The sequence below is a fragment of the Gymnoscopelus braueri genome (assembly GCF_963280865.1).
Source record: "Gymnoscopelus braueri genome assembly, chromosome: 12".
Classification (NCBI taxonomy): Eukaryota; Metazoa; Chordata; class Actinopteri; order Myctophiformes; family Myctophidae; genus Gymnoscopelus; species Gymnoscopelus braueri.
This window is the reverse complement of record NC_137614.1, coordinates 52,157,641-52,175,949: the sequence shown is the minus strand read 5'-3', so window position 1 is coordinate 52,175,949 and position 18,309 is coordinate 52,157,641. Positions and strand designations below refer to the sequence as shown.

Here is an 18,309-nt window from a genome sequence, read left to right as displayed (position 1 = left end):
TGTGAGCTTGTAGATCAGCTATTTTCAAAAAAAAATCCTCTTTCTTATATTAATTTGGCCAATGTTTGACCATTCTTTTATTATTGTATAGTTTGTTGATTACTTTTGATGCAGTAATGTTCTTATGTTTTTCTTAAAGAGGTATTAAACATGTCCTTAACTTGTCACTTTAGAAATGTGCAGATACCCTGTATACACTTATACTGAATGTTGGTTTCTTGTTGAGTGAGTAAACAATGTTGCACATTTAGCAAATCATCTGGTGTGTGTGTGTGTGTGTGTGTGTGTGTGTGTGTGTGTGTGTGTGTGTGTGTGTGTGTGTGTGTGTGTGTGTGTGTGTGTGTGTGTGTGTGTGTGTGTGTGTGTGTGTGTGTGTGTGTGTGTGTGTGTGTGTGTGTGAGTGAGAGAGAGAGAGAGTTATAATGTTGCAATCTGTTAAGTGTCATCTGTCTGCTGTACATGTATTATACCACTAGATGGTGCAAGCATACCTCTGTATTATTAGAATTGTACCCACACTCTCCAGTCATCCTTACAACACATGAAACATATTGACTATTAAATGTGTTTTATTGTATCTTCTTGTACTCACTTTGCTTTCTTACTAGCTCACTGTTTTTAAACGTATTTTCACAAAAAAAAGCCCTTCTAGGGACTCATGCTATGAACACTCTGGCACTTTGGATAGCGGTTCTCAGCCTCTGTACACGTTATCAAGTAAAACATTAAAGGTAGTGTCACGGGGCAGCCTGTGCCCTGTAGACCATTGGTTCTCAAAGTGGGGTCCGGGGACCCCCAGGGGTCCTTGAGGGAGTTCCAGGGGGTCCCCAGCTAAATGATGGATAGTTAGGAACCAAATGGACCCTTATGGGTCTGTAACTCTGAGAGTGTACAAATGGAACCAAACGGACCCTAACAGGTCCATTTGGTTCCATTTGTACACTCTCAGAGTTAAATTAACATAGATTTTACGATATAAATAGGGGTCCCAGAGATATAAATGTCATTAAATGGGGGTCCGTAGCCTAATGCATATCAAAATGGGGGTCTTGGAAATTAAAATGGTTGAGAATCACTGCTAGAGCCGTAAAAACTTCTCTTATGGGGGTCCCCCGGCATTTTTTTTCAAATGGGGGTCCGCGGGCTAATAAGTGTCAATGTGGGGGTCCTTGACATGAAAAAGTTTGAGAACCACTGCTGTAGACAATCAGAAACATTGCACTCACATTACAGCTGCTTCCAATAATCACCATCAGCCGGAAGTGTCTTTTTAAGTACCGTAGTCGGTGGTGCTGCATGTTTTAACACATGAATGCATTCTTGGACAATGTACACATAACAAGGACTTTAATTTTAAACATGTTGGTTTGTTGTACTGACACTGTGTGAAACTGTAATTGATTGTTGATCACCTGTCTCTCCTCTGCAGTGCTGGCACGCCTAGAGCATTGGTTCTCAAAGTGGGTCCTTGGGGTTTTTTCCAGGGGGTCCCCAGCTAAATGTGTTATTATAGCATCACAATCATTTTAACCTTTTATACTTTGGCTATTCAAAAATAGCAGATCTACAAGCTCATAGCGCGGCACCGAGTGTGGCCAAATACATATCATTTTGGGGGTCCTTGACATGAAAAGGTTTGAGAACCACTGCTGTAGAGGAGGAGGGGTGTTCCGTTCTATGTTTAAGATAAATGTTAGTCTTGTGACTGCAAGGGTACCCGGAAATGTCTTTGGATTAGTATATAAAAGGTCATGTGATTGGGTAAATGACTCATGGGCCATGTGTTTGCTTCTCATGAGTGTTAAGGCTTAAGGGTTTACCAATTACTAATTGATGTCACTTGGTAGGTTCCACCTGATAGAAAAGGCAGGTTGGAAGTCCTGAGAGTTCAGTGTGGTTATTCCTGAAGCAACCAGCAGGTGACGACACCCAGGAGAGAACTGCCAGGGCCTTTGCAGAAGGTTTAGCCTGGTACAGTGTTTTGTAGTTTTTGTTTGGGTTGTTATTTTATCTGCATTTCTAAATTTTTGCGAGTCTTATTTTTCCATCAAGTTATACCAATAATTGTTCCAGGTCTGCACTGTGCATAATATGCTGCACAGACTTTTTGTTGGAGGGTGTTTTTGGGAGAAATAAAAACAAAAATGGCATTCATGGATGTTGTCAATCTTGGCCGTTCTACCAACTTTAATTTACAGGTTGGGTAAGTGATATGTTTTGTGATAGTAATCATTGCTATAGAGTGTTTGTCCAGTAACGGGGTGTCTCTGTCTCTCCAGCTCTTTAACGTGACAGGCTGTCTTCTGTTCCTCTCCAGGACCTCTCAGAAATGGCCCCAACAATCTGGAGGGATACAACAAAATAGAATGGATAAAAAAAAAGAACATGCCCCCCCTCCACCGCTGCCTCGGTACTGTACTTAGAGAGGAAATGCCATTTCAAAACAGTTACCAAGCTCGCCTACAATGCTGTACCACCCACACACCTCTCACCCGACATGCGAGATGTGAAAACCCACAACCTCATTTATGCAACACACACACACACACACACACACACACACACACACACACACACACACACACACACACACACACACACACACACACACACACACACACACACACACACACACACACAGTTCTCAGATGTATAAATAGTTGTAGATGTTTGGGAGCTGACTAGTTTTAGTTCAGTTTGTTCACAGTTTTAGTCTCAGTTTGAGTTTTTCAAGTACAGTATTAAAAGCCTTGATTGGTCGAAGTTGAAAAGATGAAAGAATGTGATGGTGGAGAAACAAAAAAACAGTATGTTTGTTGTGTTCCTTTAAAAAAAAATACTTTTAGTTTAAGTTAAATGAAATGTTTTAGTGTCAGAGTTAAATCGACACTGAACGTACTATGTGGTTATATTGTCAGAGTAGATTATATAAAACTGTAACCGTGATTCTTTCATAACCATTAACACAACTATTATATTTTACAATAACCACTTGAACCCTAAATCCCTATTTCAGGGGGAACATTTGCCCAAAATACAAACTGTTGTGAGCGTAGATCTGCTAATTTTCACCACATGAAACCACATTTTTTTTTTGGGGGGGGGGGGGGGGTCCCCAGATGACAGTGAAGTGACAATTTAAGGACTTTTAAGACCTTTTAATACCTCAGGAAAAAAGGCCAGTACTGCATCAAAAGTAATCAACAAAGAAAGAGGCAATCATTTTGAAAATAGTTGATCTACATTCTATAAGCTTGTGAGCTTGTAGATCTGCTATTTTCACAATATTTATCTGTGAAACCGAGTCAACCGCCTACAATTCCAAGTGCTTGTCAGGGGGGGGGGGGGGGGGTTCAAATGATTATTTTGGGGAGTCGTGGCCTGAAAAGGTTGAGAACCATTGAGCTAGGGGGTCCTTGGGCTGAAAAAGACCCCTGATGCAAACAGACGAAAAGATAAAGATTGACCTTCACGGTGGCGACAGATAAGACGATCTTGACGAGCGGCAGAGCCACGAAGCCCACCACGCACCAGGTGACAGGAAAGCCCTCGTCTTCATCACTCTTCATCATCAACTCGTCTCGTCTGGACGCTGCAGGCTGCTCTGTGGTGACATTAGTGACACCTGTCACCTCTGTCATCTGGGATGATGTCACTGGAGGCGGGGTCACGCACACTGCAACAGGTTCACAAGACAGAAGTGTACGTCTGAGTGAATTTGTAAATGGATAAACACATTAGTATGGAATAAAATGATCTTATTTTAGTTTGAAAGTAGACAGAATATTGACAGCAAAATGCACTGTTTGTGGACTTTCATAATTAAAGGTAGACTAAGCGATATTTCATGGTATTTTTTGTTAACAGGTTAAATGTATATGTCACAGTACGTTTGGAGAACCAGTACGATTGAAGACAGAGCGCTCGTTTTTAGGCACGGGGCTCCTTCGGGGCGAGGCGGGGCTTTTCGAGACAGGGTTTATTAGCGAGGCTCGCGAGGAGGAGGAGGAGGACGGCGCTGCGAGGCGGGGGGTTATTACGCGAGGCTCGCGAGGAAGAGGAGCCTCCTCCTCCTCCTCCTCCTCGCGTAATAACCCGTCCCGTCCTCTCCTTCTCTCCTTCTCCTCCTCCGAGGAGGAGGAGAAGGAGAGCGCGGAGAGGCGGGGCTTTGATGCGCCGACGGAGACCTGTCTTTTGTTGTTCCCCCCCACATAGCAACCAGGAAGCTACGCTAGGGGAACCATAATATCTATGAGGGGAACGCTGAACACGCGTTCACACGCACGGCGCGCCGACTTAGTGGAGCTTGAGGCCGAGGAAGCGCGCCCTCGCGCCTCCAGGCGCGAGTGCCCGCGGTGACCGGCCGACGCTCCACTAGTCGACTCAGCGCCGTTTGATTTGTAAACCGATAGGGACAGAATAGTTCTTTTCATGGATCACTGTGTGTGTGTGTGTGTGTGTGTGTGTGTGTGTGTGTGTGTGTGTGTCAGGGAGAAAGTAAAACAAAAGCCAGAACACAATAAAAGTATCTAAACAGTCCTGCTTTCAATAAACCAAAAAAAGCATGAGCGCGTGCGCGTGTGTGTGCGCGTGTGTGTGTGTGTGTGTGTGTGACTGTGTGTGTGACTGTGTGTGTGTGTGTGTGTGTGTGTGTGTGTGTGTGTGGCCATATATGTTTGTGCACAAGCCTGGCTTGTGGCTCCCTCTAGTGCTGGGTGGGTGGTAAAAACGAGCGCGCTTTCTTCAATCGTACTGGTTCTCCAATCATACTGTAACATATATATATATACTGACCTGAAAATGAATTTTGTGTTTAATAAAGAGCTGGAGAGACGTGGAGAGTCTTGTTACTGAACACACTCTATAGCAATGATTATTATCACAATATAGATCTTTGTCTGACAAATATCACTTAGGCCTACTGCACCTTCAAACTGTTTGTGCACTGACAGCAGTCGCGTAACGAGGCAACAGTATGCCCCGACGCGAGGTGGTCACAGCGGGCCCTCATGAACGCGCATGAGAAAAGAAAAAAAATAGCTTTTTTTGATTTTTCGCGTGTTTGTGACGGATTTCGGGTACATAAACAACGGTTTTGTAACAATGTTAAGAGCACATCCAGGTTTATTTTTTAATTCATTTTTTATTTATTTTGATATATAATTTATTTTAATTTTTTCTGGGTGGGGAGGTGCCCCTAACGTCATGGGCCCCAACGCAACCGCGTTGTCTGTGTGACGGTAGTGACGCCCCTGACTGACAGTGAACTACTAGACTGTTGACTGGAAGACAGAGTTTGGTTAGAATGAGGTCAACCACATTTGCATTCCTATTCTGCGGCGGACATTCGGTAGAAATAGCAGAGAACAGATTTGGTGTAGAGGCAAAAGCTTTCAGAAACAGCCTATATTACACGTAGCCACTATAAAACCCAGTCGCCCAGGGGTCTACGGCTAGGCCCCCCACGACATGTTGTGAGCTTGTAGATCAGTTATTTTCATTGTAGCAGATCGACAAGCTCGAGCTTGTAGATCTGCTATTTGTGATGCTTTTGTGTGACGCTGTGTAGAATGATCAAGTAGGTCGTTCATTTACGGAAAAAAAACACACATTATTAGAATATTGAGATACAAGGTTTCTGCCCGACAAGATTTCCTTATATCGTTCATGAAGAATATCATGGCTGTCTGGCAGAAACATTGTATCTCCTTGTTTCAAGTTCAACTTTTGTCGTAATCGTAAATTAATATCCTACTCCGCGTATAAGAATGTCACACAATAGTATGGCAAAAATAGCAGATTTACAAGCCCACAACGGGTCGCGTCGTGGGTCTGTAGATCTGCTATTTTTGCTATATTTGAAACATTTTCAAAATGAATAACGGTTTCCACCTGGCAGAGATCATATATATTTTTCAAAGGGAAATGTTAGTACAAAGCGTATACTGTACCTTGAACAGTCAGGTTGGCGTAGCGCTCATAGGTCTGCTCTCCTATCTTTGGACCGACTTTGCACATATAGAAGCCAGAGTCGTCCGGGGTCACAGCGGGCAGGATCAGACTCCAGTCGTCTCTGATCCGCGCCTGTGAAGAGGTCTGAAACTTCTGGAGGTCACTGCCCCTTTTCCTTATGATGCCATTACCGCTGTCACACTTTGACAAGTCCTCACACTGCCATGGAACATGAAAACAGAACACATTCATTCATATAGATCACCACCCTGTTGTTAATATAGTCTATATATATATATATATATATATATATATATATATATATATATATATATATATATATATATATATATATATATATATATATATATGTTTACCATAACAAAACAATATAACAACTATTAATACCAATCATTTCCCAGCAGTCATCAGCCACTGCAGTAATGTGATCAGTGATGTAAAGTAACTAAGTTCATTTACTTAAGTACTGTACTTAAGTACAATTTTGAGGTATTTGTACTTTACTTAAGTATTTCCAATTTCCAATACTTTTACTTCTACTCCACTAAATCTCGGATCCAAATATTGTACTTTTACTCCACTACATTTATTTGAAAACTTTAGTTACTAGTTACTTTGTAGATTGATTATTATTACAAAACATACATTAACCACTTCAACCCTATATACATTTCGACCATTTGAAAATAGCCGATCTACAAGCTCACAATGCGTCGCGGTGCGACGCATTGTGAGCTTGTAGATCTGCTATTTTCAAATGATTTTTAACATTTGAAAACTTGAAATGGGACATTCTGCATATTGAGTACTTTTACTTTTGGTACTTTAAGTACATTTTGATGCTAATACTTTTGTACTTTTACTCAAGTAAATGTTGAATTCCAGACTTTTACTTGTAATGGACTATTTCTATATTGCAGTATTGATACTTTTACTCAAATAAAGAATGTGAGTACTTTTTCCACCACTGAGTGTGATGGTGTTTACCTGCAGAAACACACAGCCCTCTTGCTGTATTTTGGTGTTTTTGTCATGCTGACCGCTTAATCATTTGTATTATTATAGCTGGCTTTTCAATTCCTATTTGCATGTTTGCTTTTCTTCATTATGTCATTTTGAGTTGCAGTGCTTTGAAGCGGGGTCATACCTATGTTCCCCGGACCTATGTTCCCCCACTAAGGTTATGGTTAGGTTTAGGTTTAGGTTAGGTCCTATAGAGCATCGCAGTTCCCGCCCACTTCCTGGTTTTTCGTGGTGCCGGAAGGAACAACTCAATGCATTTTTCCCATTGACATTTCCAAAAATATTTATATCTATTAATTTAAGCCTCGAATCAAGCCATCATGACATGACATGAATCATGACCATAAAACGTTTTTTTCTGTGATTTTTTTTTATTTTATATTTAATTATATGATATACTATATTAATTAAATACCCTTTGTTTTGCCGTTTTCAAAAAAAAAATATCACAGAATCAAACGTTTTATGGTCATGATTCATGTCATGTCATGATGGCTTGATTCGAGGCTTAAATTAATAGATATAAATATTTTTGGAAATGTCAATGGGAAAAATGCATTGAGTTGTTCCTTCCGGCACCACGAAAAACCAGGAAGTGGGCGGGAACATAGGTATGACCCCGAAAAACCAGGAAGTGGGCGGGAACATAGGTATGACCCCGAACTGCGATGCTCTATATTCCCCGCTCTCCTAGGAAAGCGGTACGGTCCCCTTTGAAGCCAGTCTATGGTAGCAGTTCAGCATGGAGGACTCCCATTGGATAAGTGAGTGGAACAGGTGCAGGGCATGATGAGCTAATTAGGAAGGCTCTCCCTATTTAACAGCCACTGTTGCAGAGTGAGGCAGATTCTCACAGATGCAGAGACGCACAGACCTCCAGCAAGGGCAGAGGAGGAGGACTTGGAAGAGGTTGGAAGGAACCAGTGGTGGAAAAAGTACTCAAATGTTTTGTAAGTAAAAGTATCAATACTGCAATGTACAAGTAAAAGTCCGGAATTCAAAATTTACTTGAGTAAAAGTACAAAAGTATTGGTATCAAAATGTACTTAAAGTACCAAAAGTAAAAGTACTAAAATGTTTGAAAATAGCAGATCTACAAGCTCACAACGCGTCGCATCACGACACGTTGTGAGCTTGTAGATCAGCTATTTTCTACCTATTCTAGGTGTAAAATAGGGCTAAAGTGGTTAATGTATGTTTTATAATGGAATAATTTATATCTGCAAAGTAACTAGTAACTAAGGTTTTCAAATAATTGTAGTGGAGTAAAAGCACAATATTTGCCCCTGAGATGTAGTGGAGTAGAAGTAAAAGTACTGATAATTGGAAATACTCCAGTAAAGTAAAAGTACCTCAACATTTTACTTAAGTACAGTACTTGAGTAAATGTACTTAGTTACTTTACACCACTGGAAGGAACCAACCGGACCCCTCATTGGAAAGGGAAGTAGATGCAAAAGACACTTTATTCTGCTGTGATTGAATTTTAGACACTGGAACCCATGGCATTTAATGACTCTGCATCTTACAGTTTGAATGGCTTTTAACACTGGACGGCTCTGAAAGACCCCCTTACCCCATTGGACATTGGATTTGTCCATTCCCCTCCTACGCCCCGCCCCCATTCCACTGCTCTGCTTTAATTAGTTTTTAGGTTGAATAAAAGAACATTGACTTTGGACTTCTTGCCTCACTGTGTGGTTTTGTGTGGTGTCTCCCCATATATGGTCACTGTTTAGAACCCAAAGCCTTTGGCTTATTTCATTGTTCACACTATTGTGTAACATTTTCACTGTTTGTTTTGTTAGATGGGACATTTTTGGGGCATCGACCAAAACACAAAACACCAACATACAGCGAGAAGTTTCTGCAGGTATAAACACCACCACACTACTGCAGTGGCTGATGGCTGCTGGTTTAGGGCGCGCTCTCACCAAAAGTTGGCTGGCCGCTGTTAAACGCAGGTTGTGCTCGGCCACAGTTTTTTGCAGCCAGCGGATTCTAAAAAAACGCTGTGACGCACCTGTCTCTCACTTTCAGGACCGTCCCCGTAGCCCGCACCGCTTGCTGCCTTGTGCTTCCTGAGGCTTGGGACGGTCCGCCTTCAACTCACCCGATTGGACAGAGGAGGAAAATCAGCTCCTACCTCCAGCAGTTTTCTGCTTCAAATGGACAAGTCGTGTAGAGCAGATAAACGCAAGGTCTGCGCTACAAGCGGAAAAATCCGCTCTTGCGTGAATCCACGCATTTACATTGACAATGCATTGGCAGATTCTGCCCCAGAGGTAAAATAAAAGTGCGGTGGGAGCGCGCCCTTAGAGGTAAATTATGTTAAAAAAAAAAGGAGCAAACTTTTAAGTATTATGTTTTTTCCTGAATGGTGACTTTAAAGGAGTAATTCACCCCCCAAAAATAACATTTTCTATGGATTAGTCACTCCATGGAGACTTGAATTCAAGGATATCTTTTTTTGTCTCATTCCTAAACCAATAATTTGATGACCAGCAGCGGTTCCGGTACCGGAGACACAAAGAGTCTCCTTTGTGTCTCCTACCGGAACCGCTGCCTGCCAGGTCCGCTGGTCATCAAATTATTGGCTTATATGAGACCAAAACAAAAAAATATCCATGAATTCAAGTCTTTCTAATTTTTGTGGGTGAACTATCCCTTTAAAGAGCCATTTCTGTGTTTTTGCATGCTAAGCCCATATTTAGTCCACTACTACCAGCTTCTGGTTAATGCCACATGCATAAATGTACATATATTAACATTTTATTTTCACCCGTTTCTTTCCTGTATGTTTTTTTCCCCTTGTTCTCCCCTCTCTTTTGTTTTAATTTTGGAATCAATTATGCAATTTGCCTATTTTCTTAATTCAAACTTTCACGTGAAAAAACAAACCCCTAAAAAAATGATCTGCCTCTGCAGTTGGGTGAGCAGATGGGACTGTCCCTCTTCTAACCTCCCACACCATAATGTCCCACATCTTAACAGTGGTGGAAAAAGTACTCGCATGTTTTCCTTAAGTAAAAGTATCAATACTGCAATGTAGAAATACTCTGTTAGGGCGCGCCCCCACCAAGAGTTGGCTGGCCGCTGATTGCAGAATCTGCCAATGCATTGTCAATGCAAATGCGTGGATTCTTGGAAAAAATCCGCAAGACCAGGAATCCACGCATTTGCATTGACAATGCATTGGCAGATTCTGCAATCAGCGGCCAGCCAACTCTTGGTGGGGGCGCGCCCTTAAAAGTAAAAGTCCAGAATTCAGAATTAACTTAAAAGTACAAACGGTCACAGACACAAGCCAACAGACTAGTGATACCTTTCAAAACGATCGGGTAGAAATAGCGGATTCTACCGTGATTCCGCGATGTTTGAATGGAAACTGAGGATTTGGTTAGCAATGCTAGCAAATTCTAGCTCTAACCTTATATTTTACTAAATGATTATGCATTTATTTCATATTTACATGTTGATTTAAGCTCTGAAATTTCTGTCAGACATACTCTAGTATGTGAAGAGTCTAACTGGGCTATAAACTCATTTTGAAAAAAAAATAACGTTTTTCCCCTTTCCTGAACAATGGGCACCAGCGAGATGACTGTCCTCCAGTCAAAAATGGTCACATATACTTAATTGACTTTTTGGGGGTGCATGACAAATCTTTGCTTCTGGGGGTCCCTACTGGCACAACATATTTTGAGATGTGGGTCCGCAGCCAAATGCATATCATTTTGAGGAAGCCCTGTCCTACGCTATACGCCCAGCGGGGGAAATTCTGAGTCACCACAGAGTGCAACATTTACAATATGATGGAAACTATATGTCAGTAGGTTGGGGGGGTTTTCAATTTTTTCAATTGGAGGATATTTGCTGCAGTGTCTCCCCCCAATCCCCCCCCCACCCCACGCAATTTCAAATAAAAGTGGTTCCAAAACATCATTTCAAATGGCTAGCTGCACCACCTACAATGGAATTTTTCTCTGCATTCACATCCACTTGCATGTCAAATACAACAGTTAAAATACTTATCCATGAATTCAGGTCATTCTAAATTTTTTGGGTGAACTATTCCTTTAAATACCATTGCTGTGCGTTTCTTGGCTTCCATTTATCTAGTCATTATAACATACTCATTACTTGTAGTCAACGGGCTGAACATGCAATATTGTCACCTTGCTAAACTAATGGCCTAAGTCATTTTTTTACGTTTTTCAGGAAAAACTGATCCAAATGTCTATTAAAATAACACTGTCTGTCAGTTATGTAACATAAGAGATTTAAATAGGTTTAAATAGGATTCAATCTGACTTTAGGCCAAATAATTAGGCAATTTTTTGACAATTTTCACAAAACCATGTGACTTAGGCCAAAAAAAAAACTATTTTGGCCTAAGTCACACTAGGGTGTTAGGCCATTATACTAACAGAGGAGGGAACAGCATGATCCTTTTCAATTAGGAGATAAGAGATTTTACCAGAGGTGGCCAGTGTCATGAAGAGCTGACTTAGGCAAAAAAAAAAAAATCCTAAAAAAATGACTTAGGCCATGACAGATATATGGTCCTTTTTAATGGAAAAGATAACACAGTGGATAGAATATGTATTTCTTTCTAAATGATGTCTAACCTTATACCACGTGACAGTGCGGTCGCTGTGGTTGCTGTCAGGGTTGCCTTCACACTGCAGAGAGACATCCTGTTTGCACTCCGCTTGGATCTGTGACACATTCACTGGGGCTGAACACACCAACTGAAAACAAACGCAAACATATTAACTTCACGCCATACTTGATCATACCACAGTGGTGGAAAAAGCACTCACATTTCTGACTTAAGTCAAAGTACAAGTTACAAGTAAAAGTGTGGGAAATTCAAAATGTACATAAAGTAAAAGTACTCATTAGGCAGAATGTCCCATTTCAAGTTTTCAAATGTATACACATCTTTTGAAAATAGCAGATCTACAAGCTCACAAGATGCGACGCATTGTGAGCTTGTAGATCGGCTATTTTCAAATGGTCGAAATGTATATAACGCCGAAGTGGTTAATGTATGTTTTGTAATAATAATCAAAATCTACAAAGTAACTAGTAACTTAAGTTTTCAAATAATTCTAGTGGAGTAAAAGTATAATATTTGCCTCTGAGATGTAGTGGAGTAGAAGTACAGTGGTGGAAAAAGTACTCAAATTCTTTACTTAAGTAAAAGTACCAATACTGCAATATAAAAATACTCTGTTACAAGTAAAAGTCCAGAATTAAAAAATTACTTGAGTAAAAGTACAGAAGTACTGGTATCAAAATGTACTTAAAGTACCAAAAGTAAAAGTACTAAATATTTGAAAATAGCAGATCTACAAGCTCACAACGCGTCGTTGTGAGCTTGTAGATCGGCTATTTTCAAATAGCCTAGGTATAAAATAGGGCTAAAGTGGTTAATGTATGTTTTATAATGTCCACATTTTTATCCGAAAAGTAACAAGTAACTAAAGTTTTCAAATAATTGTAGTGGAGTAAAAGTACAATATTTGCCTCTGAAATGTAGTGGAGTAGAAGTAAAAGTATTGGAAATTGGAAATACTCAAGTAAAGTACAAATACCAATTTTTTTTTTTACTTAAGTACAGTACTTAAGTAAATGTACTTAGTTACTTTCCACCACTGTAGAAGTACAAGTATTGGAAATGGGAAATGCTCAAGTAAAGTGCAAATAACTCAAAATTGTACTTAGGTACATTACTTGAGTACATGTACTTAGTTACTATACACCACTGATCATACCACAGTGTCACACCAAAAGAAAAAGGTTTCAGGTTTCCACCTGATGGAGACGAAAACACTTGATGGATAAGATTATATTATGAGATCTGATCACTCACACAACTTTCTTCATGTGCCTGGTCAAAATAATGCAGATAAAACGTGGTTAATTAAATGCATTCTAAATGTTTCTCTTATGAAGTCTATACTCACCTCGAGAAGCATTAAGAGCAGAATCATCCTCTGTTGCTGGACTAACTGTCAGCTTTACCTTTCACTGTTTCATAATCACAGAGGATTTCCTGTCAAAACCTTCCATATGTACTATATACAGTAAGTACATACAGTATCTGTGCTCCAGTGTTGTTGAAGGCACAGCGCCCCCGTGTGGTGTGTTGTTGTTATTCATAATTATGTCTTCACTGTTTTGCCTGATTCACTGCCTTTTCTGCTATTATTAGCAAGTTAAGTTGCTTTACGCCTTTGCTTTTCTTTTCTTTCTTGCTTTATTGTTAAAGGAGTAGCGGAGCCGTGAGGAGCCGCTCCCCAAACAATTGAATTGAACTTAATCCATTCCAGACCGATCAAAAAGAAAATAAAAATTAACAATGGCTACAAGGATAGCTAGCAAGCAGGCTAGCAAGTTGGAGGAGGAACTTGAAGAGATCCGTAAGTCATTAAATCATTTGAGTGCTGAGATCAGCCAAGTTGTAAAGCAACAACAGGTCCTGGCGGATCTCGTGAAGGAGGTTAAAATCCTCAGGACCGAGGCAACTCAAAAGGATGAGAAAATCTACCTGCTCGAACAGAGAGTAGATGAATTAGAGCAATACTCACGTAAAGATGATGTGATTCTGACCGGGATCGAAATAAAACCTCGATCCTATGCGAGAGCAGCCGCTCCAGAAAGAAGCAACGGAGAAGACGCTCCGATCGAGGACCAACAAACCCTCGAAATGCAGGTCATCAGCTTCTTCAGGGGCAAGAATATCCACCTGGACCCGAACAACATCTCGGCGTGCCACACTCTTCCCCGAAAGGATCAGAAAAATAAACCAGCCATCATCCTACGATTCGCAAACCGTAAACACAAGACAGAGCTGCTCATCCAAGGAAAGAAACTCAAAGGTACAAATGTCTACATGAATGAGCATCTGACGAAAAAGAATGCTGGGATGGCAAGAGAGGCCCGCATCATGAAGAAAGAGAACAAGATTCAAGCAACCTGGACCAGGAATTGTAATGTATTTATCAAACTGAACGGATCCACGCCTGAAGAAGCCAAAGTCATCAAGGTAAGACAACTCAGCGACTTAAACCTGTACAGATAAGGCTACCTGAGGGCCCTGATGGCTTTGTTAAAAGAGGACCAAGAGAAAGACAGATTATAGAATATATGATGGATTATTTCACCCTCTTTTTCCGCTTCTTACTGGCAATTTTTGACCTAATTTTTGACCTGATTTTTTGCCAATTTTTTTGCATGGATTTTTTTCTCTTTTTTTCTCCCTTTGCATGGACCTTGCATGGATGCCTATGGCAAACTATTGTTGCTGTGTTTTTCATTTGCATGGGACTTAATTTTGCTTATGGATGGATATTGCATGGCTTTTTGTTGTGGATATACAATAACAGTGCATGGATGCTTACTGGACGTGTTCTGCTGACTTTTTTCCCGTATACTTTCTGTGCTGCTTTCATTGACTCGAGGGACTTTGGTGCTGGAACTTGGTTTTCTATTCTATTTTTGTATCTTGTATTTTTTGTAATTACTTTTCTGCGCTTTTTCTGGACTTTTTTGCCTTTTTGCAGTCATCGTTTGTATTTTGGTGTGTCTGTGGGTGTGTGTGCGCGAGTGCGTGTAAACGTGTCTCCTTGTAGGTGCCTCTCCTTATATGATACTATAATGAGTTCCAAGAGGGACCAACTAAAGTCAATAAAGAATGAAAGTGGAATGTATGCATTGTACTGGCTATCATGGACTTTGCAGAGACTATGGGAGGGAGGAGCATGCGTGTATATTAAGGACTTCACAGAGGCACTGAGAGGGATGTATGTGTGTGTGCGCGTGTGTGTGTGCGTGTGTATGCCTGCATGCGCGGCTACTCACAACTGTCTTGCGATGAAGAATTTTCACATGAATAATGGTTATAGATCAAACCAAAATGACAGATCTTGAAGAAACCCTTTTTCCATTTAGAGATGTTGAGGAGGAGGATTTTGAGGAAAACATTAACCAAAGTAACAGGGAAGGTCAGGTAGAAAATCTTTATAGTAAGTACGAACACCTCAATTTCAGATGTTTTGATCACATGGAACACAAAACATATGATATTGAAAATGACATAGATCCTGAAAACAATTTTTATAATAATTTTAATAATAATTGCCAGTACTACACTGATGACCAGTTCAAAGGTTTAAAAATGGAGGACAGTTTTTCGATAATACATTTCAACAGTAGAAGTCTAAACAAAAATTTCAATAATATAAGGGATTATCTATGTCAGTTTAATAAATTCAGCGTGATCACTATATCAGAAACCTGGCTTGATGATGAAAAAACCCACTCTGTTGAAATGGAAGGATATGAATTATTTACATCTCACAGGACAAATAAAACAGGAGGAGGTGTTGCAATATATGTTGATAAAGCATTAAGAAGTAGTTTAATAATGAAAAACAACATAGATAATATCCTTGAGTCCATCACTGTCGAAATGTTTGTTGAAAACTCCAAGAACATAATCATCACGTGTATATATAGAACGCCTGGATCATGCGTTGACATTTTCAACTCCAAGATTGACAGCATGTTTGGCAACGAAAAAAACAACAAAATAAATCTTGTCAGTGGCGACTACAATATTGACCTTCTCAATCACCAGGGAAACAATAAAACCAACAATTTCATTGACACCATGTTTACTAATAATCTATTCCCTCTTATTATAAAACCCAGCAGAATAACAATAGACACAGCAACATTGATTGATAACATATATACAAACTTATTAGAAAGTCAAATAATATCTGGACTATTAATAAATGACATAAGTGACCATCTCCCTGTCTTTGCTATTATTCCAAAACTTCTCAATAAGGATAAAAAACATACAAATCACTCCTTTACAATGACACGAAAAAGAACGCCTGAAGCAATAGATGCCCTCAAAGCTGACCTCCAAAATCAGACCTGGAGTGAGGTCTATGTTGCAACAGAGCCAAATGAGTCCTATGAAGCCTTTCTTTCCATAATAATGGATCTATATGACAAACATTGTCCCTTGAAAAAAAACATCCACAAAATCAAGCAAAAACAGGAAAAGCCATGGTTAACCAAGGGCATAGAAAACGCATGTAAAAAGAAAAACTTACTTTACAAGAAATTTCTAAAGGATAGAAACAAGGATACAGAAAATAGATATAAGAAATATAAAAATAAACTAACTAATATAATAAGAACAAGTAAAAAGGATTATTACCATAAACTACTGGAACAACAGAAAAGCAACATTCAAGGAACATGGAAAATACTAAATAGCATTATTAAGAATGGCACTGGAAAAGCAGAGTACCCAAAGTTCTTTAAAAAGGACAATAAAATAATGGAAAATGCAAAGGAAATAGCAAATGACTTCAATAATTTTTTTGTAAATGTAGGACCCAACCTGGCAAAGGAGATTGAGGAGCCGAGAGATAAGAACGGTCTAGATGAAAGTCTCATTAAGTTAAATTCACACTCCATCTTCATCAGTAGTGTAAATGAATATGAAATATTACAAATTGTCAACAAATTCAAAAATAAAAAATCGACTGACCACACAAACATTGACATGATGATAGTTAAAAACATAATAGACACCATTGTAACACCGTTTACCCATATCTGTAACTTATCATTCCAAACCGGTATTTTCCCAAATGAAATGAAAACGGCCAAAGTAATACCCATATTCAAAACCGGAGACAAACAGCAATTAACTAACTACAGACCGATCTCTCTCCTATCCCAATTTTCCAAAATCTTGGAAAAACTATTTGTGGAAAGGCTGGATAGCTTCATAGACAAACATCACCTACTAAGCACTCACCAATATGGATTCAGAGCCAATAGGTCATCCTCAATGGCAGTTATTGAACTGGTGGAAAACATTTCAAAAGCAATAGATGATACAGAGTACACGGTAGGGGTTTTCATAGACTTGAAGAAGGCTTTTGACACAATTGACCACGGGATACTATTACAAAAAATGCAAAGATATGGAATCAGGGGTATTGCCCTCTCGTGGCTTCAGAGTTACCTCAATGACAGAAAACAATTTGTTAATCTAAATGGAGTTGATTCAGATACCCTACAAGCTACGTTTGGAGTACCACAAGGCTCCGTTCTAGGCCCTAAATTATTTATTCTTTACATCAATGATATATGTGAAGCCTTGCAGGATATGCGCTGTGTTCTGTTTGCAGACGACACCAGCCTGTACTCCTCAGGTCCAGACCTTGGGCAGCTCTTGCATGCAGTGGAAAATGACTTGAAAAACTTAAAAAAATGGTTTGACATAAATAAGTTGTCATTAAATATCAGTAAAACTAATTTCATTATCTTTGGCAATAAAAAAATAAATTTTCCAATTCATATAACCATTAATGATATTGAATTAGAGCAAGTTGATTAAACCAAATTTCTAGGAGTCATAATTGATAACAAACTTACTTGGAAGCCACATATAGAAACCCTAAAAAGAAAATTATCCAAAACAATAGCAATTTTACATAAAATAAAAAGTTTCATTAATAAAAAATCACTCCAGACACTGTACTACTCCTTACTACTGCCATATTTAACATACTGTGTGGAAGTATGGGGAAATACATATAAAACAATAATTCACCCTATCTTTTTATTACAAAAAAAAGCAATTAGAATAGTTAATTTGTCTGACTACTACGCACCAACTAACCCACTGTTCATCGAAAACCGCACCCTGAAATTAGAAGATCTGGTCAAACTCAACTCCACTGCAACAATGTACAAGGCTTACAATAGGTTACTTCCAAGCTGCATGCAGGAGCTGTTCAAACCCAGAGAATCTAAATACGAGCTCAGGGGAACCGCGATCTTTATGAAAGCAAAGGCAAGAACCGACTCCAAAGGGAGATGCTTATCAGTTATAGGGGTAAACCTGTGGAACTCTTTAGATAATGACATTAAAATGTCCAACTCAATACAAACATTTAAGAAATTATATAAAGCAAAGGTAATTGATAGATATATAGCATCAATGTAGTAAATAAGTAAAAAGATGATTGTGTGTATCCATATATGTGTGTGTGTGCGTACTTACATATGCACATACATATATGTTTGTGGATGTGTATTAGAATGCATATATGATGTATATGAAGAAAATATCGAGATATATATTGATATATATTGATAAATATTAAATACAAATATAATTATGAAAGTAATATAAATAGTAATGAAAATTCAAAATAGTAATGGTAAAAATAATACTAGTAATAGAAGATATTGTTATAACGAGAC

At 39.3% G+C, this 18,309-nt stretch overlaps 1 protein-coding gene across 1 annotated transcript; it reads right to left on the bottom strand.

Annotated features, from left to right (window-relative positions):
• Window positions 1–2,158: 2,158 nt before the first annotated feature.
• Window positions 2,159–13,041, bottom strand: LOC308097260 (uncharacterized protein). Its single transcript, XM_080444934.1, has 5 exons — window positions 12,972–13,041; window positions 11,628–11,750; window positions 5,952–6,171; window positions 3,468–3,676; window positions 2,159–2,343 (listed from the first exon to the last, which is right to left on the bottom strand). The coding sequence occupies exons 1-5, from the start codon at window positions 12,996–12,998 to the stop codon at window positions 2,284–2,286; spliced, it is 639 nt and encodes a 212-aa protein (XP_080301060.1). The 5' UTR covers window positions 12,999–13,041; the 3' UTR covers window positions 2,159–2,283.
• Window positions 13,042–18,309: the final 5,268 nt, after the last annotated feature.